Source organism: Electrona antarctica, assembly GCF_951216825.1.
Source record: "Electrona antarctica genome assembly, contig: scaffold_215, whole genome shotgun sequence".
Taxonomy (NCBI): domain Eukaryota; kingdom Metazoa; phylum Chordata; class Actinopteri; order Myctophiformes; family Myctophidae; genus Electrona; species Electrona antarctica.
Window position 1 is genome coordinate 28,664 of NW_027638702.1, and position 26,337 is coordinate 55,000.

The 26,337-nt window shown below is 42.2% G+C and overlaps 1 protein-coding gene and 2 long non-coding RNA genes across 3 annotated transcripts in view; 1 reads left to right on the forward strand and 2 right to left on the reverse strand.

The window, feature by feature from the left end:
- Positions 1-9,639: 9,639 nt before the first annotated feature.
- On the reverse strand, positions 9,640-15,808 carry LOC306917815. Its single transcript, XR_013789249.1, has 3 exons — positions 15,740-15,808; positions 12,978-13,157; positions 9,640-11,281 (listed from the first exon to the last, which is right to left on the reverse strand). It is a non-coding gene; the product is annotated as an uncharacterized lncRNA (long non-coding RNA).
- Positions 15,809-17,349: 1,541 nt separating this feature from the next.
- LOC306917813 lies at positions 17,350-22,152 on the reverse strand. The gene is made up of 3 exons (XR_013789248.1): positions 21,844-22,152; positions 21,411-21,518; positions 17,350-19,093 (listed from the first exon to the last, which is right to left on the reverse strand). It is a non-coding gene; the product is annotated as an uncharacterized lncRNA (long non-coding RNA).
- A 3,139-nt stretch (positions 22,153-25,291) lies between these two features.
- The window catches only part of LOC306917816 (phytanoyl-CoA hydroxylase-interacting protein-like), a 39,387-nt gene continuing 38,341 nt past the window's right edge, over positions 25,292-26,337 (forward strand). The window contains exon 1 of the mRNA XM_079530719.1: positions 25,292-25,443. Within this exon, the coding sequence (XP_079386845.1) occupies positions 25,350-25,443 (94 nt within the window). The 5' untranslated portion in view covers positions 25,292-25,349. The remainder of the gene's footprint in view (positions 25,444-26,337) is intronic.

Here is a 26,337-nt window from a genome sequence, read left to right on the forward strand (position 1 = left end):
CATCCCTGATGACTGGACATTTTCAAAATGATGGATAATAAACATTAACCATGATCATTTGGGGTCTGTAGGCAGCAGATAATTTAGGATTTCTGAAAATTTAATTTTTTCATGATTTCAATTACTGTAGGCTACATCCGCACACTAGTTTCTAGAGCTCCGAGACTTACTGTATTAAAACTGTTTAAGTGCCAGGGACGTTAAGACGAGCTGAATCTAAGTATGCACTGATTGCCAGGGGCGTTAAGAAAAAAAGGAAAATAAATGTTTCTTTTTTTTTTCTTTTGCTTTTTTTAAATCCATATTTTGAAAATTCCTCTAATCTGGTGTGCAGGTGATGACATGCACAATATTACATTTTCTTTCTTTTATTTATAATGGGCTTCGGTGGCACCGAGGACCAAAACTGGTGTACCAGGACCACCCCCTGGCACTTAAACAGTTTTAAGAGGCAACAAATTGCAACGTTTCGACCTACAGCTCTAGAAACTATAGTATGCGGTTTTTTCTCCTCTTTGATGTTTGCCTTGATGCCTGACATCCATCACCTGGCCTAAATATAGGCTTTGAGATGTGCACACAATCTGCTCTTTTACCTGATGGCAGCAACCATGATATACCTGAAAGGTCAGGTTAAAATGTCTCTTTTACAGAGTATCCTCATACAAGTTATGAGAGAAAACAACAGTGCATGCGCTCTAGTGCAGTGGTTCCCAAACAGAGGGTCGGGACCCATTTGTGGGTCACGGAACATTGTTATGGGTCCCTTTATTTTTGGTTTCCTACATTTTTTTTCCCAAAGTAATTTTATGAATAAACTAAAGAAAAATCAAAGAAATGCCATAAATTAGAAAACAAATATTTAAGAAGGAGTGAAAATAGCCGATCTACAAGCCCATGACGCGGCGTGAAGCGGCACGTTTCAAGCTTGTAGATCTGCTATTTTCGCTAGTTTGGGTCCCGGGCCAAGCATCTAATTTCTCTTTCGGGTCACAGCTAGGTTAAAAAGGTTTGGGAACCACTTCTCTGGAGAGATAACCCGGTTTGACCCATATATGGTCCTGCACTGCCACCTATTGACCAAAGCTATTATTGTTTTGGGATTAAACCAGAATACAAAGAGACAAGGAATAATACAATAAAAAAACACTCTCAAAACATTGTGACAAACAAAACAATGATATGACGTTGATGATGACGTTATAGTGGCCATCATCACATAAGCAGTATATTGAAAATACTAACTAAACCTGTTCTACACTGCAAGAAAATGTGCCACAGTCCAGTGTTGTTTTTGGCAGCAAATTTAGATTTTAGTTTTAGTCGTAGTCTCTTGAATAGTTTTAATTTAGTTTTAGTCACATTTTAGTCACCTGAAATGTTTTAGTGCTAGTCTAGTTTTAGTCGACTAAATATCATAAGACTTTAGTAGACTAAACCTACAGTTGATTTAGTCGACTAATGTGTATTTTGGCGGGCCTTGATGCCGTCGTAATGACTGGCTAAGATCGGCTATTTTCAGCATGCAACCTAGTGTAAAATGACTTATACTGGATCTCTTGTCCACTAGTCCCTTCCTAACATATTAGTCTAGTTTTTATTTGTTGACAAAATTGTCAATACATTTAGTCTTGGTTTTAGTCCTCGTAGCTTAGTTTCCATTTCGTTTTCGTCAGTGAAAAAAGGTTAGTCGACGAACATTTCTCGTCTTAGTATTAGTCGACGAAATCAACACCGCCACAGTCGTTGTCCAATAAATCCAGATTTTCTCCAAGAAATGATAAGTCACCACAAGTGTGAACAGTGCTTTGATACCTTTGTAGTAGACGTCTGTGTAGGCAGCGTTCACCAAGTCTCGTATGTCGCCGGTCTTCTCCGACACGTCCAGGAGGTAATCCACCATGGCACTCTTCTCCTCTCTCATGTTCATCAGAGCCTTCATCAGGACGGTTTTCCCATCACGTTGATCTATAAAGAGGGTCAGATATTGGTTATAGGAGGAAATACCTACAGTATGCTGTGTTCAAATCCCACACCTTACTTACCCCCAAAAACAAAGCATGTTTTTGCAATGTTATGTTCTTAGCCTTGGATCAAGAAGACTATCATAGTATGAATTGTATTGTTTCTGACATTTGCATATAAAGTTACACACTTCAATGAATGACCGAGTCTATATCGGTGTGGTTTGATTTGTTCATTTTGCTGGACGTTCTGCAACAAACGCAAACCAAGTATTGGGACATGTTTCTGTCCAGCCTGCATCATCATTCACAAAATACATGACAGACACCAATAAGTTCTGTTGATTCTAAAACAGTATACTTTCTCTTCGCAGATGAGTAAGCCTGGGACCGAGGCTACTATTACAGTGGGTTGAGATTATTGCATTAATAACATCATAGACTAGAGGCTATATCGATGCAGTCGCTACATTAGCACAATATGACAATGCTATTTAACTATTTAATCCCATGAACTCTACTATGAATTTGAGTAGGAATGAATTATAATGGGGGAAAAAAATGAAAACAAAAACAGGGGGTGGCTTATCCTGGACCTACACATAAGATACGAAAGTAAAAGTCAGACTCGGTAAAATAAATCTCATATTCTTGATCCAAGGCTATGTTCTCAAAGTGGGACTCAGGGACCCTCAGAGTTCCTTGAGAGTGTCCAGGTGGACCTTCACAAGTCTGTAACTCTGAGAGTGTCCAGGTGGACCTTCACAAGTCTGTAACTCTGAGAGTGTCCAGGTGGACCTTCACAAGTCTGTAACTCTGAGAGTGTCCAAGTGGACCTTCACAAGTCTGTAACTCTGAGAGTGTCCAGGTGGACCTTCACAAGTCTGTAACTCTGAGAGTGTCCAAGTGGACCTTCACAAGTCTGTAACTCTGAGAGTGTCCAGGTGGACCTTCACAAGTCTGTAACTCTGAGAGTGTCCAGGTGGACCTTCACAAGTCTGTAACTCTGAGAGTGTCCAGGTGGACCTTCACAAGTCTGTAACTCTGAGAGTGTCCAGGTGGACCTTCACAAGTCTGTAACTCTGAGAGTGTCCAAGTGGACCTTCACAAGTCTGTAACTCTGAGAGTGTCCAAGTGGACCTTCACAAGTCTGTAACTCTGAGAGTGTCCAAGTGGACCTTCACAAGTCTGTAACTCTGAGAGTGTCCAGGTGGACCTTCACAAGTCTGTAACTCTGAGAGTGTCCAGGTGGACCTTCACAAGTCTGTAACTCTGAGAGTGTCCAGGTGGACCTTCACAAGTCTGTAACTCTGAGAGTGTCCAGGTGGACCTTCACAAGTCTGTAACTCTGAGAGTGTCCAGGTGGACCTTCACAAGTCTGTAACTCTGAGAGTGTCCAAGTGGACCTTCACAAGTATATAAATCTGAGAGTGTCCAAGTGGACCTTCACAAGTCTGTAACTCTGAGAGTGTCCAAGTGGACCTTCACAAGTATATAAATCTGAGAGTGTCCAAGTGGACCTTCACAAGTCTGTAACTCTGAGAGTGTCCAAGTGGACCTTCACAAGTATATAAATCTGAGAGTGTCCAAGTGGACCTTCACAAGTCTGTAACTCTGAGAGTGTCCAAGTGGACCTTCACAAGTATATAAATCTGAGAGTGTCCAAGTGGACCTTCACAAGTCTGTAACTCTGAGAGTGTCCAGGTGGACCTTCACAAGTCTGTAACTCTGAGAGTGTCCAGGTGGACCTTCACAAGTCTGTAACTCTGAGAGTGTCCAGGTGGACCTTCACAAGTATATAAATCTGAGAGTGTCCAAGTGGACCTTCACAAGTCTGTAACTCTGAGAGTGTCCAAGTGGACCTTCACAAGTCTGTAACTCTGAGAGTGTCCAAGTGGACCTTCACAAGTCTGTAACTCTGAGAGTGTCCAGGTGGACCTTCACAAGTCTGTAACTCTGAGAGTGTCCAGGTGGACCTTCACAAGTCTGTAACTCTGAGAGTGTCCAAGTGGACCTTCACAAGTCTGTAACTCTGAGAGTGTCCAGGTGGACCTTCACAAGTCTGTAACTCTGAGAATGTACACAATGTAATGACCCTTGTGGGTCCATTTGGTTCCATGTGTACACTCTCATGAGTTGTGGGAGTCCTTCAGCTTAAAATGTTTGAGAACAAGTGAATCAAGAGATCACTTTTCAGTAAGTAAAGAGGCTTGTTTCAGCTGCATATGATTGTTTTGTGTGAGTTCTTACAAGATGAGTCAGAGAGTCCCTTGGCCATCCGACGCAGGTACGCCTCCAGCCCCTCCAGCTTCGTGACATCACCACTGGCCGCGGCCTCAAACAGCCTCTTGAGGTCAAACTGGCCCAGGTCTTTGGGAGGTTCCAACCCACTGACCTCCCTAACACATTAAACCAGACAGAACAACCTTTATTTGGTTTGATTGATTGGTGAGGTCTGGAGGGCAAACCACAGGGACCTTCTGATGTGCGTTCACCATATTATAACACAACCCAGAAAGTATTGGGTTATCGTTTTATTGTCCCTATAGGGAAAGAGCGAGGTGACGAGATGGTTGACATTCGGGCCGACGGCGGCATAACTCGGCCGCCATGTTGTTTGTTACGTCACTCTGTAGTCAAAGCAAGCACTGAATGCACTGAACTCGGGCAGTGTACACGATCTTCCATCAATCCACTATCTATGTTTAGCAAAAAAACTACAACTTGGATTGTGTATAGGCCTACCATCTTCCATCTCTCTACTATCTTTGACGTCTCTGTTTAGATTGCACCTAATTGAAGTACTTCTGACTCAGTTGTGTTTACCTTGTGGTTCTAATAAAAGTTGTTTTTAATCCATAGCAGTTGCCTTCTTATATTGCATGCATGCTCATTGACTGTGTTGGCCTAATGTGCCATAGTGTGTTGTATAAATCAGTGTCATATGTATTCTGAAGAAAACCTGGAGACTGGCATTCAATTAATTAATTTTGTCTGCATGTATCACTGAAGGTACAGCAAATGCATGGGACGAGGATCTGTAAACATTAGCTGATAATAATGACAGCCAGTGACACAAATTAAGCTAATTTCCCAAATTATTAGCACAGTTGAAAATGGCAGATCTACAAGCTCACAAACTGAAGGTGGTGGTATTTTGACAAGTTTTGGTAAGTGTTCAGTTTGAGTGAACAAATAATGGTCTGTAAAGTTGTTGGTTCTGGCTGTTTTGTTGTTAAAGTCAACAAGGGTGCAAAACCTCATTCCATAAACAAGATAGTGATAAATTGCTCGATCCATCTTCTGTCATTACCAATGAGTACTAATCTGTTGTGTCGTGAGTCTAGCTTTCAATGGTGTCACTGGTCGCTAGCTGTACTAAACACTGTGTAGCCTCAGAGCAAGCCAACAAACAACATGGTGCCCAGAACGAGTCCTTCTAAGGCAGGCTCTGCCCAAACTCCGCCCATTTCTCTCACAACCTATAGCAACCCCTCCGCTCCGACTTAAGGAACACATTGGAAACAATTAAGCCTCCGGGCTTGCTGGTGTTTATCCTTTTGAATCTTTTTCTCAACAAAGTTTTCAATCAATCAATACGAGCGTGTAATAGATGACCATGTCTGTCCATTTATTTACCAGACAAAGGCAGCGTTTAGCCCACAGCGGGGTCTGCTTCCGTCCAGCTTCTCCTGGATGTTAGAGTCCATGGTGGCCGTGTTGGCCTTCAGGCAGCCCATGGTCAGAGCAGAGACCAGGGAGGCTCTCCTCTCCTTCCTCCATTCTGATCTGTCTCTCTTCCTCTCCTCTTCCGTCCTCGTGTCCGTCTCCAAGCGCCACTTATTATTGGCGCTCTGGGACCGAGGCGTGGCCATCGTTTCCTATATGGGGCTGCATACATTTGTTTAGCATTTTATGGTGCTTGCACTTTTCTCTGTATTTGGCTGTTCTATCATTGCATGTGACACTACTGTCTGCGACGTGAAAGGTACACAATTACGTCTGTCAAGACTGTGTGAGCTGAATTGATGTTTTATTCAGCCTACATTACTAACCCCCGGTCTAGTCTATATGGTGTTTCAATCAGCCCACTTCCATAGACTATACTAACCCCCGGTCTAGCCTATATGGTGTTTCAATCAGCCCACTTCCATAGACTATACTAACCCCCGGTCTAGCCTATATGGTGTTTCAATCAGCCCACTTCCATAGACTATATAAACCTCTGGCCTTACTGGCGTAGTGTTTTATTCTGGCCAATCATTTGTCCATTTGTCTGTCTGTGAACAGCCAATCTCAGGCACTTTTTTGTAGTTGACCTAATTCGGACCCTATTCAACAACACACAGGTAACCTAGAACGGCAATATTAACAGACATTCATGTACTGTATCTGATGGCTGGGAAAGCTTGACTGACAGCAAGAGGATTCATTTCAAATACTTGACTAACAGAAAGAGGACGTTCCATTAACTGAGTCCTTTGTTCGGCTTCACGAAAAAGAAAACTGAAAAGAGGAGAGACTAATCTACTCTCTGGTAGGGCTCCACATTTTTCGTTTTGGTCTTTAACTCTTGAACCGTATGTCGTACAATAAAACAATACGAATAAAAACTAGCAAAAAAGACACATTGAGGTGCCACTAAACAACACTTCGACCCATAATGGGCACCACAAATGCCACAAATCACTGCTTGGTGCAGAAAAATGATTTTCGCCACCAAATTAAGCACGTTTGACCAAAACTCACACAAATTAGTAAGCTAAGATATATAATATATATTATATATATTATATCTCTGGAGTCATGTGATCAAGATGTATCAGTCAATATTTGTCATAGTCCTTTCCGATTGGCTACGATTTACTTTCAAAGTTTGCGGGCCCTGGGTAGCCAACCCGTCCTGGCAGAGATCTGCACTCTGAGAAGCACACTTTTCTAGTTGAGTGTTTATTCAGTAACAGTAACGACTGCTGTATGTTATTCAGCTTTCTTTACATTAGAGACGTAGAAAGATCATTCCATTTCAGTTCATTGCATTACTTTTAGTTGACACTCTTAAGCCTATTTAATTTATTAAGAAGAATGTTCAGTTGAAAACACATGTCTTGTGTCACCTGGCCCTTTATTTTAACAAAAGTATAGCTTTAACACAGACCAAGTTGCAAAAACTGAAACTGTAGAGACCATACTTTAATTCAGACCACCAACATGACAAGCAACAAATAATAATAGCTCAAATTTATATAGCGCTTTTCTAAATACCCAAAGCGCTTAAGTAGTACAAGATCTACTGATTACGTTCCATTAATCGGTAGATCATATAATAAATAATAAAGTAGCTCCATGCTTAAAGGACCACTGAGTGATCAAAATGTAAACCAAAGTCTCGTCTACCAAAAATAATGTCTTTATGTTAATATTTTCTATAAGTCACTAACTCACCTCTTGATGCCAAATCAGAAAGGTTATCTGTTATGAACAAATTCTCCACAAAAAGTGCTTACCTTTTGATTGCCTGATGCCGTTTTAGGTCCAATTGTCATATATTACTCTCAGAACATCTTTGCAGCTTTACTTCCCAAAGGTCTAGTCTCTACGTCTGAGATGCTGTCTCGTGTGTGTGTGTGTGTGTGTGTGTGTGTGTGTGTGTGTGTGTGTGTGTGTGTGTGTGTGCATGAGTATTGTCTTACATTAGTGCCTCAGCCCCAGTCTTTCCACTGAAAGCTTACTGTGGTTGGGGGAAGCATCACACATCTTAATATAAAGTTTGATCCATTATAAGCTAATGGAAAATTACTGCAGGCTAATGCAGTCATTGAAACTCAAAAGGGTGTGTAAGTGATTAATATATTTTTTGTTAAAATGAGTGTTGAATAGCTCTATATTCCAATAGGAATCATTGCGTGTCAATAACAGGGTCTCCTCCAGCTCTGTAGTAAACACAAAATACATTTTCAGGTCGGAATACCACCAATGTTATACAATCAGGAGAGACTGAACTCATTCGAGATAATGGATAAACAAGTGAAATTTGAAGCGCACAAAAGAATGAGCATACAGAATTAGAATGTTATACAATTGAATCTGATAAATGTGCTTTCGGTTTATGGAAGAGTTGGAGAGACGGGTGTTACCCTACTATAGCTGTGATTATCATCAGAATATAAAACTTTTAACGCATTCTGGGCGGGAACCCCAGCATTATGTTCTACTTTAGCTGTTGAAAAATAGCAGATCTACAAGCTCATAGCAGTGCCGCGCTACGAGCTTGTAGGTCTGCTATTTTTGAAAAATCGTGAAAATGTGGTGCAAATCTTTGAATATATATTCTTTCAGAGCGAACGTTTTTAACTCAAATCTTTGCTTCTGGGGGAGTCCCTGGAACAACATATTTTTAGATTTTCAGGGGTCGGCATATAATTCTAGGGCTCCTTGACATGAAATAGTTTGAGCACCACTGATATAGAAACATGGGGTTTTTCAGAAAACGGTCAGAATTTAGAAGGCATTTGTAGAATTGTTCTCAGGTCTAAATGGGTTAATGTTAAAACTGTGAAGTTACTGTCATACATTTACATTTTTAAGTGATGCTGCAGTATTCACATTTCTCATCTACTTAACCTATTTTGTGCGGGAACCCCTTTTTGTGTTTTAAACATTATGTTATAATTTAGCTATTGAAAAATAGCAGATCTACGTGGCGCGCTACGAGCTTGTAGATCTGCTATTTTTGAAAAATCATGAAAATGTGCCTCAAATCTTTGAATATATATTGTTACAGAGTGAACATTTTAACTAAAATCTTTGCTTCTGGGTTGGGGTCCCTGGAACAACATATTTTCAGATGGGGGGACGGAGGCATATTATATAACATTTTTGGGGTCCTTGACATGAAATATTGAGCACCACTGATACAGAAACATGAGGTATTTCGGAAAACTGTCAGGATTTTGAAGTTAGAAGACATTTTGGGTTAAACTATATGAGGATAGGGTCCCACTTCCTTTTGCTTCGTGCTGTAAATGAATCAATGATGTGGGCACTGCTATGGCGGTGGTACATCTCATACTAAGAAAATAAATCCTGAATCAATATTACTTTTATTGCCAGCACGTGGTTTTCACATACAGTGCAAATCCATGTGTCTTGATCAGATCTTTGCATTACACTGCTATGAAGCAATAGGCTATGGTAGAGAAATGTTTAAATTATTTACGCATGTGTGTGCATATGTGCTGTGCTGTCTTTACATTAGTGCATCAGCTTCAGTCTGTCCACTGAAAGCTAATTGTGGTCGTAGGAAGTCGAGCATCTCAGCGTCGCACATCTTAAGCTAATGGACAATTACAGTAGGCTAATGCAGTCATTTGGGCACTAAAGGAGGTGGAAGTGATTTCTCTTTTGTGTTCAGTAACAGGGCTCTGTGTCTCCCCAGCTCTTTAGTTAACAGAGAATACATCTTCTGGATCCCCTTTTCAATCAAAATCTATACAATTATTTTACATTTGTGTATAAAACATGGGAATATCATGTATGGTTACATGTAATTAGTGTCACTTGAGTTGAAGCATAATGTCTACAAAAAATAAATATCTATATATACTGTATATATCACAAAAATGATTTGATACTTTTCATTGGTTCAATATTTGTAAAACCCACACACGTAAAGTGTGTTTTTAATAGCACTGATTTATTAAAGAAAGTTGAAAAACGGAGATAGCTGGTTTGCGCCAAACAGCGAGTATAAATATTAAAATAGTAAATATATAACAACATAGAACATACCGGTACAATGTTTCCTAGTGCATTAAACTCTTTTTTCCACCTTATTTTTCTTTTTTAAAGTTAAAGTAAAATACAGTGCTTTCTGCGTTAACTTCTTCTAGCTGATTCCACAGCAAGAAGATAACACATTTATTTAATAATTTATAAATAGCCCAAAAACCAAAATGGTATACTATGGTCACTGACATTACGTCAGACCACAGCTGATCAGGCTATATAAGACCTTGCACCACTCAGTTCACACGGGTGTGATTTCTTTTTATAATCAACAAGATTGATTAGTGTGATTAACCACTGTATCCTGTATTATACTTTACTGTACAGAAAGGGTGGGCAAGCCTTTAAACCATAGACTGTAAAAAAGCTTTAAACCCATATGAATAATCCTCATGTGTGTTTTCAAGCGATGGCCTTTTCGCCCATATGAATTCTCCTCATGTGTGTTTTCAAATAACCACTAGTGTAAAATATTTTGCTACAAACTGTGCAAGCAAAGGCCTTTTCGCCTGTATGAATCCTCACGTGTTCTTTCAGAGAATCCGCTCGGTTAAAGCTTTGACTACAAGCTGTGCAAGCAAAGGGCTTTTCACCTGTATGAATCGTCCTCATGTGTTTTTTCAGACTTTGAGTATGATTGAAGCTTTTGTTGCAAACTGTACATGCAAAGGGCTTTTCGTCCGTATGAATCCTCATGTGTGTTTTCAGATGTTCACTTTGGTTAAAGCTTTTGTTACAAATTGTACAAGCAACTGCCTCTTCGCCCATATGAAACCTCCCCATGTGCGTTTTCAGAATGTCAGCCCGGTTAAACCTTTTGCTACAAACTGTACAAGCAAAGGCCTTTTCGCCTGTATGAATCCTCATGTGTTTTTGCAGATTACCCTTGTGACCACAGACTTTGCCACAATCGGTACAACAAAAGCTTTTCTGTCTTATTTGACTCCTCGTGGATGGCTTTTGTTTTAATGATTTCAGGTTCTGGGACAGATTGTTGCTGGTCTCCCAGTCATCACTGTCATCAGTATCAGATTCAGAAGAAGAGGGGAGCTGATCATCACTAGATGGTTGTGATGGAACGCAGTACTCTATAAAAGCTTGGGTATTCGTGTCTTCAGCTGAGGTGCTGGCTAGAGGCTTTTCTTCTCCGTTTTCAACACCATCTTCACTTTTCACTGCTGGTAATGTCAACGATGACCCTGCAGCCTCCCTAGAGCTTAGAAGTATCTCCTCCTGCTCCTCTTTAATCTGTGGAGGTTCTAGTTTCACCCGGACCAGACCGGGGCTCCTCTCCTGCTCATCTTTAATCTGTGGATGTTCTAGTTTCACCGGGACCAGACTGGGGATCCTCTCCTGTTCATCTTTAATCTGTAGATTTCGAGGTTCTAGTTTCACCCGGACCAGACTGGGGCTCCTCTCCTGTTCCTCTTTAATCTGTGGAGGTTCTAGTTTCACCTGGACCAGACTGGGGCTCTTCTCCCGTTGTTCAGGGGAAGCCTTCGCTTTACACGTAGACTGGAATCGGACATCTAGAGCGAGGAGAGAGGAGGCAACATCAGCACCGACAACACCAGTCCGAGGCAAGAGCGAGTGTGGGAGGAGGTCGAGTCCGAGTCTAGACCGAGACGGACGGAAGGCGAGACCAGATTTATTTTGTATTTTCTTTTTTCTCATTTGATAGGTACAGAAAACAACAGAGCAGGCATCAGCTGTGTCCGCCCGACAGCTCTCTTATGATGTTAATGTGAATGGGCTCCTCATAATAAGGATATAATACAATTATTTCATTGTAGTGACTCGGTGGGGGAGGACTCGAAACCGGATATTTGATGGCACCCTTGACTTGAGTGCAGACCTCCCCTGGATGTAGTCTGCTAATGACAAAGTCGGGATTAAACTTTGAGCCTGAGAAAGTGTGTGTGTGTGTGTGTGTGTGTGTGTGTGTGTGTGTGTGTGTGTGTGTGTGTGTGTGTGCAATTAATCAAATTTGAATCGATATCACAATTTCTGATTATTGTCACGGATTGTGAGCTTGTAGATCGGCTACTTTTGGCACACGAAACTGTCGTACGACAAGTATCAGTTAAATTGTATGTCAACTAGTGGCATACATTACTAGCAGATTTATTCACATCCATCATGCAGGTACAATGAATGGAGTGAAATGTATTGGTCCGACAGTCATTAGACCGACAACCTGTACCACAAACAATAACCTAACCATAACCACAAGCATGGGAGCAGTGCATGTTCGAGTGCTAGTCCGACAGTTGTTCCCGCATGTCGGCCTAATGCTCCGTCGGAATTACCATCGGATCCCGTGAAATTCTTTATATTTAGCTCATAGGAGATGCACTGGAGTGAATAAATATTAAGATGTGTTTATTAGCAGGAATATGTAAAAAGTTGTTCATTTAGTGTTTATTACTGTATTTAATATTTAATTCTGATTCAAAACTCCATTAGCAGGAATGTACAGTAATGAATGAGTGTCAAAAATGTAAAGCATTGTCAATAAACTCGGTGAATAATCACGATCTCAGTGTTGGTCAAAGAGTAATCATTGTAGTGTCAAAGCCCTGGGCAGGAACCCCTTTTGGTGTTTTAAGCATTATGTTATACTGTTAGCTATTGAAAAATAGCAGATCTACAAGCTCATAGCACGGCACCGAGTGCTGCGCTACGATCTTGTAGATCTGCTTTTTTTATTGTGAAAATGTGCCTTGAATCTTTGAATATATATTCTTTCAGAGTGAATGTTTTAACTCAAATCTTTGCTTATGGTGGGTCCCTGGAACACCATATTTTCAGATGGGGGTTGGTACATATAATTCTGGGGGTCCTTGACATGAAAACGTTTGAGAACCACTGACATAGAAACACGGTTTTTCAGAAAACAGTCGTGATTTAGAAGACATTTGTCTTCTTGATGCTGACTGCTAGTATGGAGGTCTGACGATCTGTATCATCAGGATACAGACTACGTACAGCTCAAAGAAACACGGTTGAAAACAGTGGGCCTCTGCCAATCAGCAACACCTGCTGCTTGATTTAAATACTCTGGCAACCTTGGCCTTGCCCTGTGGTGATGTCATCAAATTAGTACTAAAACAATACTCATCATATGGCTCTTACAATCGTGATAATAATTTTGCCCATAATGGTGTGCAGCCCTAGAGAGAGAGAATGTGCGTGCGTGCGTGCGTGCGAGAGAGAGAGACTCACTGCCTGCCTCAGTGTCAGTGCAGTTCTCCTCAAGGGTGCAGATGGGAGTCATGCAGGCAGCAGTCCTCCAGGGGGCAGCAGAGCTCAGGTCCTGACTCATGGCTGTTGAGTCATAGATGCATCATGTGGTGATGAGGCAATATGCTGTGAACTCTGCTCTGGACCATCACTTGTAGAAACCTGCCAGTGCCCACGCACGCACGCATGCACGCAAAAAAAAAAGAAAAGATGAATATTCCATTTAGACTACAGTTATATCACATGAAATTAATTTACCACACGCCAGTTCCAACACACCAACAGCTTGAATGTCTAAAAAGGCAAAAAAAATAATCTAAATCTATAATCTAGAAATGTCCACAATGGCATTACTCCTGCCCCAATCTGAGAACCCATCAGCAAAAAATAAAGGAAAAACAACAACTTGACAAAATGTCTGTCCCGATACTAATGCTAGTCTAACTATCAAAAACTAGAAAGGTCGCAATTTAAAAAAATTGCAAAGTGTGGTTGCCGCAGTGGCTTACATATGCCCCTCCCACTGATATTGCCAGCCAATTACAATGTCACGTCACCCCTGCGATCATGCGTAAGTAATTCGGAGGGGAATTATCCCCCAAAAATCATGTTTTTGCGACAAACGGTTACATTTCTCGCATTTGCGGCGCCCCCTATGGATGAAAATGGAATTGCTTTTGGAACTTGGTTGATTGAACCACCCGCGACATGTGATTCAAATGTGTGATGGATTGGACATTCCGTTCGTGATTTATGGCATTTTTTGTGATATAGGCCCCTCCTACTAATTTCGGACGACGATTACGGCCAAACGATACGCACTACCAAAATTCTGCAGTTGGTGTTTTAATCGGATAGGTCTGGAGATCATGTGTGCCGATTTTTGTGAGATTTGGACAAAATCTTTAGGAGAAGGAGCCAAAAGTGGGTTTTGGAGAAAATTCAAAATGGCGGAAAATCTATCATGACGCAAATGGGCGGGGCCTATAAGGGGAGATGCGTCATGACCCAAGGAAGTCAGGGAATTTTTTTTTTAATTTTACGACCTACGGTTCAAGAGTTATAAGCCAAAACGTAAAGTGGGCTGTTATAGCGCCACCATGAGGCCGACCGATAACATTATAAGTTGATTAATTTTAGTAATTATTATGAACCTACCCTCCAAGTTTTGTAACTATAGTGCTTACAGTCTCTGAGGAAAAAATACTTGAATGTGACAAAATGCGAAAAATCGCATTTTCCCATTCATGTCAATGGGGAAATTCTATTCACTAATAAATTCATATCAATTAAACTATACAACATTTCTCTTAAAAAAATACAAGCACATCCTTCCCGATGAAGCCGGTCAATTTTACATATGGGTCAAGTGCGTACAGTTAAAACTGTGGGAGGAGTAGCGTTTCAAAAAAAAAGGTTACTCCAGTTGAAAAAATAAAGTGTTCCGATTACAATAGTCTGGTTGCCCTTTAGGGCAACCACACTAACTAAGATGTATAATCTACAGTATGATTCAATCAAAGACAATATTGCAGTGATCCTGTAATATTGGACGTCCAAAATTCAGAAAAGGTAACCAAGGGTCCCGAAATGGGCTACCATACACTCTATACCTACACTGTGGAAACTGACACTGATTGATTGATGAATGTATTAATTAACAGATTGGAGAATTACAGTACATTTCAAGCACAACTCAATACAAAATTGTTAACTGTGGACGACACCATAAAGTATTACACTTGTGTGTAACAAGCTCAACAACATGCTCAAGCTTCTGATTCAGACTAATCAGTAGAAAGTCCTGCCAGTGACCCGATCTAAAGCAGTGGTTCCCAAACTTTTTCATATCAAGGACCCCCAAATTGAGATTTTTTTTTAGCCCACGGACTCCCATTTGAAGAGATATGCCCGGCCAATCAGCAGCAGCTATCCCGCCTCTAGCTGCTGCTGATTGGCCAGGCCTTTTTGTGGCCGGGCATCAAGTCTGCCTGAGAGTTCCCAGATGGGAGCAGGAGGGGGGAACCCAGTGTACTCTCTGCTGCCCCATCTGGCGGAGTCAGGTTACCAGGGACCCCCATAAGAGAAGATGTCCACGGCTCTTAGCAGTGATTCTCAACCCGTTTAATTTCAAGGACCCCCATTTTGACGTGCTTTAGTCTACAGACCCTCCATTTAATGGCATTTCTATCTCTTGGACCCACAATTTATATTGTAAAATCAATGTTAATTTAACTCTGAGAGTGTACAAAATGGAACCACAGACCCATAAGGGTCCATTTGGTTCCAAACTATCATTTAGCTGGGGACCCCCCTGGAACTCCCTCAAGGACCCCTGGGGGTCCCCGGACCCCACTTTGGGAACAAAACACTGATCTAAAGCACGCTCCTCTCAGTGAATCCAGCATCAAACGGAGTTGATCTGTCCTACACGTAACATCTCATTATTATTAACATCAAAGGCGCATTTCAGTAGCCTAGTATCACATGAAATGGATTTACACCACGCCAATTCCAACACACCGAAACAACAACAACCAACTGTAATGTAAATAAAGCACAAAAAACTGAGAACGGGTCTGTCAGATCCACACAAGTTTTACCCTGAATATTGCGAAACACATATACTATAAAAGTTGTTTTAATTATGATTTGAACATAAGACACCTGTGATACTATTACTGTGCGTATTCACAAACTTACATTGCTGTGTTTAAAGGGAATAATAATACGATAAACAATACCTGCTCTGCTCTGAATCCTGCATGAACTCATTGAACTGAGATGAGCGACGAGGCGCAGCTGTGATGACGTCATAGACCCGCTGCATCACAGCCTTAAAGTGACAGTACCCTTTGATTGATTGATTGATTGAAAATTGTATTAACGGTTTGTAGAATGGGTACAGTTCAATGAAATACAATCAATACAATATCTGAAACCAGAAAAAGCACTACTTTGTGTAATTTGTGTTTACATAAAGCGTCCTCCATTTTCAATTCATCAGAACATCAACAATACTTTAGTACTTTTATAGGAAATTGTAAATACCGGACAGTATTTCTATTTATACTCTATTTATACTTTTTCCACCACTGGCTTCAACCGTGTAATGAAGAGGGAGCTCCGTTTCGCACGTTAGACTGACGAGTTTATTTGTATTTCAACAAGGCCATTCATTGTGATTTACTAATAGTATAAAGTAGCGAATTATGAAAAATAATAAAATAAAAAAGAAGAGAATATAATAATGCAGACTTAAACCCCTCTATAAAAAGGCAGATAGAAAAGTATTTAGCTTTGATTTGGGATACAGATGTGAGCAGAGTTCAAGTTGGATGCAATTACAGAATTAGATTTTAGAAGACTCAAAGTGTGTGCATTTGACTTTTCTTCCTCTGATCTTGATGGATAAAACATGAGACTTTTGGTTAATTTTGCCAATGCCAGTCACTTACGTTGAGGAATATTGTCTACAAATTTGACGTATTTCATGGTCTAAATTCACACTTTATTTCATACAGAAGGATGGTCTTCGCGCTTTCTTTGTCGCACCTCCAACGGTGCGACAAAGTATGCATGGCAGGGGCGTCCTCTTCCCTGAGCCAAGCCTAAGCCTACCAAAAAGGTAAGTTTTGCTGCAGGGTCATCAGCTGGGGACCACCATTCATGGATGTTTCGCCCCTTACCCAGAACATCTCCTGGTGGCAGGGCAGTGAACAGGGACATCTCCCCGACACCCCCTGCAGCGCAACTTATTTTGATGTTCCCCCCCAACACTTGAGTATAGTAATGCACCAATACATCTGATGAGATAGATAGATTAGATAGATAACACCATCCTCCAGGATGACAACTCTCGCTCCGACAGAGCCAGGATCATCACCTACCTCCAGAATTTGGGAGTGGAGAGGATGGAATGGTCTGCCCTGAGTCCAGACCTCAACCCAATTGAACACTTGTGGGTTCAGCTTGGGCGTGCTAGATAGATAGATAGATAGATCGATAGATAGTCTGGCTGGGTAAATATCCAACATTTACCATAAACAAAAAACCTTTACTTTTATATAGGTAGGGGCGGCTGTGGCTCAGGAGGTAGAGCAGGTCGTCCAATGATCCATGGGTCGGCGGCTCGAATCCCGGCTCCTCCTGTCCACATGTGTGAGCTTTCCACCATTGGTGTGTGAATGTGGGAAGTAAGGGCGCTGGCGTCGACTGTTTGCCGCTTCACCTCCCAATGTATGAATGAATGAACCATTGTAAGCGCTTTGAGCAGGCACGTAGTGCATAGAAAAGCGCTATAAAAATGCAATTCATTATTTATATACTTTTTCTAATGAACTAAATCGAAGAGTCTGATTAAACACTTCAACTTTATTATATGGATATAAAAATAGCGAAAATAGCCAAGCTCACAATATGATGTTTTGTTCCGAAATTGCCGATTTTAGCAACAACAGGTTACAATCCGTCTGTGAGGCCTGTAGCATCCGGGGGACCTGCAGCCCCCGGGGGGCCCCGACGTGGCTCCGGAGGGCCACATATGGCCCCTGGTGTGACTATTGTCACGGCAGACCCCCTGAGTGTTTGTGTCACTTGTGGTGCGGATTGCAGCAATGCTGGAGCCACTAGTGTGACTATTCTCATGGCAGACACCTGGACAGTGTTCGTGGCAGGTTTGGGGCGTATTGGAACGACGGTGTGCCTCGCAGGTCCAGTTGCTAGTTTTGTGGTGTCCACCTGCAACCCACTGTCCACTGCCGACCCATTAGGCAGTTTTATTATGGGATGAATCTTCATGTGTGTTTTCAGATGTTGAGGTTGCTTAAAGCTTTTACTACAAACTGTACAAGCAAAGGGCTTTTCCCCTGTATGAATCCTCATGTGTGTTTTCAGACTTACAGTTTTGTTAAACCTTTTGTTACAACATATACAAATAAAGGGCTTTTCACCTGTGTGAATACTCATGTGTGTTTTAAGACTGTGCTTATGTTTAAAGCTTTTGTTACAAACTGTGCAAGCAAAGGGTTTTTCCCCTGTATGACTCCTCATGTGTGTTTTCAGATGTTGACTTTGGTTAAAGCTTTTACAACAAACTGTACAAGCAAAGGGCTTTTCGCCTGTATGAATCCTCATGTGAGTTTTCAGATTTTCAGTTTGACTAAAGCTTTTACTACAAATACTACAAGCAAAGGGCTTTTTCCCTGTATGAATCCTCATGTGTGTTCTAAGATTTTCTGTTTGGTTAAAGCTTTTGTTACAAACTGTACAAGTAAAGGGTTTTTCTCCTGTATGAATCCTCATGTGTTTCTCCAGATCACCCTTGCGACCACATTCTTTGCCACACTCTGTACAACAATGGCTTTTCTTTCTTGTTTGACTCCCTGTATGAATCCTCATGTGTGTTCTAAGATTTTCTGTTTGGTTAAAGCCTTTGTTACAAACTGTACAAGTAAAGGGTTTTTCTCCTGTATGAATCCTCATGTGTTTCTCCAGATCACGCTTGCGACCACAGACTTTGCCACACTCTGTACAACAGTGGCTTTTCTTTCTTGTTTGACTCCTCCTGGATGGCTTTTGTTTTAATGATTTTGGGTTCTGGGACAGATTGTTGCTCAAGGACAACCCTTGTCCTTCCACATATGTGTTGTGTGATTCCAGTGAGTTTACAACCGTCTCATCATCCCTGGTATCCCAGTCATCACTGTCATCAGTATCAGATCCAGAATAGTGTGAAGAGAGGAGCTGCTTGTCACTAGTTGGTTGCGATGGTACCCAGTATTTTATATAAGCTTGTGTTTTGATGTGTTCCATTGAGGTGCTGGCCAGAGACTCTGTTTCTCTGTTTTCATCATCATCTTCACTTTTCACTGGCAGTAATGTCCCCGATGACCCTGCAACCTCCCCTGGGCTTAGAAGTATCTCCTCCTGTTCCTCTTTAATCTGTGGAGGTTCTAGTTTCTCCTGGGCCAGACTGTGGCTACTCTTCTCTATTCCCTCTTTAATCTGTGGAGGTTCTAGTTTCACCTGGACCAGACTAGGGCTCTTCTCCTGATCAGGGGAAGCCTCCTCTTTACGCACAGGAAGGAAACTGAAACCTAGAAGGAGAGAGGAGGTAACGTCAGTAGAGAGCAATCGAAGGTGTTTCCGATTGGATAAGATTGATTCTCCTACTTATTGATTTGTTTATTTTCATATTGTCTTCTTACCACTGTGTACAGAACGCATCATTCATCCTAATTATAATAACGTGCTTGATGTGAATGGTCCTTTTACATTTTTTGTCGAGTGACACTTGGCAAAAGTCTCATATGAATTGCTGTTCATATGTACTATGCAACAGTACTGACAAATCACTAGCCAGTGTTTTCAGTACATAGAATATTGAAGTTCTCAAACATTTTTAATTTAACACATTCAGACCGTAGGACTGTGGAAACATCATATGAAATACAACCGATGGATCCAGAGGACATGTACACACATCCTAGCGCTTTTTCATTGATATCAAACGAGAAATAAAGAGTAAAAGCTGCCATATCTGCCCGGCAGCCCGAGTCCTATTTTGAAAGAAATCACGGCGCTCATTGTGTTAAATGACCCCTCATTTGGTATATTAGACCAGCGACTCTCAACCTGTGGTGAGATTTGAATGATAATGTATAAAGAAATGCCATTGTACATTATATTCTATTTATTGTTTTCAGTGCGATATGCAACGCAATCGATTGATCATTAAAATAAACGTGCTCTGAAAATGCACGCAGCCCACCCATCTGACCACTGAACACGGCAGCCATTGTGGTCAGGTGGGTGGGCTTTCAAGTGGGCCCTGATCCAGAAAAGGTAGAGAACCATTAGACCACAAACCTCCTTAATGGATTTACAGACACTGTTACAGACCTCCGGCTTCTATGATATATTACGTGTTCTTTTTTGTGATACATGCTTTATAGTACATGTAAATTTGTATAATTATCTTATACGGTATGTGACCGAGAACCAAAAAAAAAGGATAAAGGATATCTCTATGGTCTACAAAGACCATGGAGAGGACGATGATGGTGGCAATAATTTGAAAGTAAATGGAAATAAATGCGATATTATTATTACTGCTGTCAAATAATCGATTTGCAAAAACCCTAATCAGTCACACCTAGTATTGGATACCAAAATTCGGTTCCAAGTAGGAAGGAGGAACCGAATAACAAATGGCGGGTATCGGGTACACATACAAATAATTTAATCTCGCTTCTGCATACCGGTTCCTAGACTCGGCGTCACGCGCTATTTATGTGTGTGTGTGTGTGTAAATAAATTGTTTGATACTAGAAAACCTGTACAGGTAAATACAGAATAGATACGGTAACGGTATATTAGAAAAAAGAAAATATGCAGCTCACTGTATTATCCACAAATGGCTCAACTGTCTCTTTGCTGAAAATAGCTGATCTACAAGATGTTAGCTTGTAGAATAGATTTCTTTCCCCATATGATGACTATAGTGTGAGGATATTCGGTTAACCTAGTAAACGGGACTGCCCCTACTAAATGTTTACAAAATAATATAAGTTTATTCTATTAAATACCGGTATATATTTTTTATTGAGATATTTTAGATTTTCTTTTGGGGCACATCAATTTACAGTATACAGATAGAGATATTTAAAATTTTCAGTTTTGTTTTACACGTTTCCAATTTGCACCCAACATTGTCATGTTTTAATAAATAAGTAAATACATGCCAATTAAGTCTTAACGAGGGTGTTCAGCGGGGCAGCTCACACTGATTTGCACAGTTATCTTTTGGTGTTATGGTTTGTTTTCTAGGTTGGAAAATACAAGGTAACCGGAGACCTCGCGTGGCTTATTGCTTTAGTAGTGACTCTGGGTTATGGGTGCCTTTGGAGGACATGACAAGAGAGTCTTACAGCTACCCTACCAACTGTCATTAAGACATGTGAAGCCCTTGATTCACATGATTCAATATTATTGTAGCAGTCAAATAATATAAGAAAGTGGCAAAAAATAACATACAAGCTAACAATGCCAAGGCGAGGCATTGTGAGCTTGTAGATCGGCAAATGGATCTCACCCCTCCTGGAGAATCTGTGGAACAGAGTCAGACAAAATGTATTGCCTCAACTCCTACAATGCTTGTCAGGGTGGTGCGAGTGGGGGTCAAATATGATTATGACCCCCCAGGACAGTCATAATCAGGTTTTGAGAAAGCCATATCAATAAAATAGGTACAAGTACTCATCTGTCCCTCTGTCAATTTTCCCCAAAGATGTTTTGAAAATAGATGATATACAAGCTCACAGCATGTGTGTGTGTGTGTGTGTGTGTGTGTGTGTGTGTGTGTGTGTGTGTGTGTGTGTGTGTGTGTGTGTGTGTGTGTGTGTGTGTACTCACTGCCTCCCTCAGTATCAGTGCAGTTTTCCTCAAGGGTGCAGATGGGAGACATGGAGGCAGCAGTCCTCCAGGGGGCAGCAGAACTCAACTCCTGACTCATGGCTGCTGCTGCAACACACGCAATGTAAAACAAAAAGTGATTATTCCATTTAGACTAGAGCTATATTATAATCCATTTAATTAACAGTCAAACAATGAAGACCTAACATCTGATTATCTTACTACTACTACAACAACAACAAAACAACAACAACCAGTTCAGAATAAGGCAGGTCTTTGGCCAGAATAACTGAAGTTATCACCTATAACATCCCATCAGAGCATCCACCTCTGACAACAATAGGAGGCACTTAAGGACAATTCCTTAAGGCTAAGTATGGACCAGAGCTAGTGTGTGTATGTGTGCGTGTGAATTAAGCTATAGCCTACTCACCCAATTATCAGGATAACTGTGCGACTTTGCTTCAGCTCTCGTCACTGAAACGTTGTGGCAGAGAAGAAGTAAACGTATTTAGTCAAATATCAACACGTTTCAATGAGATCAGCAGCATAATGTTGGTCTTTTTCAGAGCGCCAGAAAAATGTCGCGTGTATTAAATCATCCAACCGTCATATCACAAATGTGAAGGTTTCCACCTGGTCCCTACGGACGTCTGTAGTAAAAACGAGCAGCTACGAACATATTCCGCCGTGAAACAATCGTTTAATTCTCCTATTTAGACCATTAGAGTCATTATGATTAGACAAGGGATTCACCATGAGCTAATGTTTACATTGATGGGCACTGACTTCCTTGTTTATAAGAGGAAACCCCGCCCTCAAATCGCTGTGATTGGTTGGATATTTTGTCTGTTTCTTCAGAACACAGACAAAATATTCAACCAATCACAGCGATTTGAGGGAAGAGCAAACGCTGGAAAGCGGTACTCTCTCTCTCTCTCTCTCTCTCTCTCTCTCTCTCTCTCTCTCTCTCTCTTTCTCTCTCTCTCTCTCTCTCTCTCTCTCTCTCTCTCTCTCTCTCTCCACAGCTGAACAGGCCGAGACCTTGACTGAACAACAGTGTCTAATACAATTCCCTATTTGTACTGTAGCCTACTGTACTGTACTATGTAGCCATGGCGTTCTCCACGTGTTCTGTTCTTCGGTCTGTTCTATATTTCTCACTCACAAACACAGAATAGCCAGTGTTCAAAATCTATCTTTATATTTTCCAACTGTTTTCAGCAGTGGTCAAAAGTAAGTACATTTACTTAAGTAGGCGCGTTGCTACTGTACCACCGTACTTAAAGTAGCAAGAAGCGATGAGGGCCCAAGTAGGGCTGGGCCTTAATTAAGAAAAGGTCAGCTGACCTCCATATATGGAGATCTAAGGGTCTGAGGTTTGAGGTCAGATGTAGAGTTGCTGGCCAATATGGATGACATCAGGGATCTCCATATATGGGCATTCCCATATGGGCTTAATATTGATGACATCAGGGATCTCCATCCCTGATGTCACGTGATGTCACCTCACCTGGGTTGACCAACCAAACAACTGACTGACTGACTGATGGGAAATGCACGATTCCATAGTAAATATAAGAAATAAGCAATAATATGTCACATTTTAATGACATTTTGGTATTCAGATGCAGCCAGCAATACATCTAGGGGCCACAATCTGGATTCAAAGATTCTCCTAGAAGCTTTGTCATTGCTTATAGCTACTTTAAGTACAATTTTGAGGTATTTCCAATTTCCAATACTGTTACTTCTACTCCACTATACATCTCGGAACTCTTGCACTTTTACTCCACTACAATTATTAGTTCGAATAGTTAGTTATACTTTGTAGATTTTGAGTATTATTACAAATCCTACATTAACCACTTCATCCCTTTATACATTTCGGGCCATTTGAAAAATAGCATCTATGTACAAGCTCACATTGTGAGCAGTGCTTCTCAAAATGACACCCAAATGAATAGAAGAGTTCCCAAACTGACACCCAAATGAATAGAAGAGTTCCCAAAGTGCTTCAGAACCCAAATGAATAGAAGAGTTCCCAAAGTGCTTCAGAACCCAAATGAATAGAAGAGTTCCCAAAGTGCTTCAGAACCCAAATGAATAGAAGAGTTCCCAAAGTGCTTCAGAACCCAAATGAATAGAAGAGTTCCCAAAGTGCTTCAGAACCCAAATGAATAGAAGAGTTCCCAAAGTGCTTCAGAACCCAAATGAATAGAAGAGTTCCCAAAGTGCTTCAGAACCCAAATGAATAGAAGAGTTCCCAAAGTGCTTCAGAACCCAAATGAATAGAAGAGTTCCCAAAGTGCTTCAGATTACTGATGGTTGGTCTTGAGATGCAGTGCAGTCAGTCCTTCAGGTCAGATCTGTCAAGTATTGCAGGCGGGGACACACTGCACGCGCACGCACGCACGCACGCACGCACGCACGCACGCACGCACGCACGCACGCACGCACGCACGCACGCACGCACGCACGCACAGACACGCACAGACACGCACGCACGCACAGACACGCATGCATGCAAGCAACCATGCACACACAGAAGTTCACTGCAGCAGCAACAGTAATTCAGCTGACAGGGAGGTCAGCGTCAGCCTCGGCCTGTGCAGAGATTGCAAGTTCACACACACGCACGCACGCACGCACGCACGCTCACACACACACACACACACACACACACACACAGTTGGTGCATGCGTGTGCTCTTTGTAGCTGGACACACTTGTTTTTCCTCCCCTGTGGATAATCTCCTTACATAAGCACCATTTAATTCACTTTTCACTGCTGCTTTAATCATCTCTCCTCTCCTCCTCTCCTTCCTCCTCTCCTCTCCTCTCCTCTCAGCTGTTATCCTCCCCTCCTTCCTCCTCTCCTCTCCTCTGTTATCCTCTCCTCCCCTCTTCTCTCCTCCCCTCCTCTCTTTCTCCTCTCCATCTCTCCTTTCCACTGTTATCCTCCTCCCCCCCCTCTCCTCTCCTCTCCCCTCCTTCCTCCCCTCCTTCCTCCTCTCCTCCCCTCCTTCCTCCTCTCCTCTCCTCCCCTCCTTCCTCCTCTCCCCTCCTCCCCCTCCTCTCCTCTCCTCTCCTCTCCTCTCCTCTCCTCTCCTCTCCTCTCCTCTCCTCTCCTCTCCTCTCCTCTCCTCTCCTCTCCTCTCCTCTCCCCTCCTTCCTCCCCTCCTTCCTCCTCTCCTCTCCTCTCCTCCCCTCCTTCCTCCTCTCCTCTCCTCTCCTCCCCTCCTCCCTCCTCTCCTCTCTTCTCCTCTCCTCTCCTCTCCTCTCCTCCTCTCCTCTCCTCTCCTCTCCTCTCCACTGACCCTCTCCTCTCCACTGTTATCTTCCCCTCCTCCCTCTCCTCTCCTCTCCTCTCCTCTCCTCTCCTCTCCTCTCCTCTCCTCTCCTATTGAAGATGGATTGACACTTGTGGCTTCGCTATTAGGCTAATGCTTTAATTAACAAGTCATATGTTGACTGTCAGAGAGTCAGGTGATGTCTACACCCCCCCCCCCCCCAATCTCCCTCCCTCTCTCTCTCGCTCTCTCTCTCTCTCTCTCTCTCTGCCCCTTTTGGTCACAGCCCGCCCCGCCCCCCTCCCTTTCCCCTTCTGACCATTTTCGAAACGATTTGCTCGTATCATCCAGTCCAGTCTATCATGGCCGTGCCGGTGTTGCGCTGACACGTCGCGCACGAGAGAGAGAGAGAGAGAGAGAGAGAGAGAGAGAGAGAGAGATTTGTATTCCGTCCCGGTAGGTCGGTCAGACAAACCGCGCGGTGAGAGAGAGCGAGAGAGAGCTAGAGAGAGAGAGAGAGACCCAGACCCGGCACACAGTCCCTCCCTCCGTTAAGAGTAGCGGATAACAGACTTCCACGGCGGGGTTTTATCGGTGGATTATAGACCCACGGAGACAGCTGTGTGTCCAGAGAGACTCCAGACATCATGGAGCACATTCAGCACAACCTGGCCAGTCCAACCAGTCCCTCCTGCGTGGACCTCAAGAGCCTGGAGAGCCTGCAGCTGAGCGACAGAGCAGGTACAAATACAATTAACACGAGAGGTGTGTGTGTGTGTGTGTGTGTGTGTGTGTCTCTTTATTGAGCATGCCTGTCTATTAAGCGCAACTAAAACAACACTGCACCACTCCACTGAACCGACCGTTCCGTTTAGGGGCAGCTAAAGCCCAGCCGAGCTGAGATTAGGATGCACTGAGATGCATGTGAATGAATGCATGCATGGGACCCGAATGGAAACAAGACCGCAAGGTCTTTCTTCGGTGCTGTCCTTTTGGACCAATGCTGTGCTTGACTGTACCCTAGTACTGTTTGGATTCTATTGTCTAATAAAATTATCAATTAAATCAATCAATCAATTTGAATTGGACTTGAATTTGGTGCTGATGCCACAATGATGCATCAGCACCTATTAGCCTATGTAGTTTAGGTTTTTGGCCATGGATGGATGGGTGGTGTGCGCAAATGGTGCAAATGGTGTGCTCAAACCGGTGTGCACAAAATAATGGTGTGCGGATTATGTGCACACAAATGTGCACACAAATGGAACCAAAAGGTTCCATTTGTATGCTTGTCCGTTACAATGCATGCTGAATACATTAACATTTGACTGCTCCAGCCTGCAGGCATGGGTTCAAGTGCACCTGAATATTCTAATCATATTCATATTCAATCTGACCAAACAATTAACATAATGCAGCCATAATGCATAAATAGGCAGCATTGTATGTTTTAACCAACAAAAAAAGGGTGGGGGGAAAAAGAGGCACATTTCTTGGGCGGTTTGTCATCAGTTTTGTCAAGGTGGTGATGTCATTGATTTACCTTATATTAACCTCAGATATTTATTGAGAGAGAGGGGGGGGGGGGGGGATTAGGAGTCTCTCTGGGGAGAGGTGGAGGGACAAAGAGAAGCG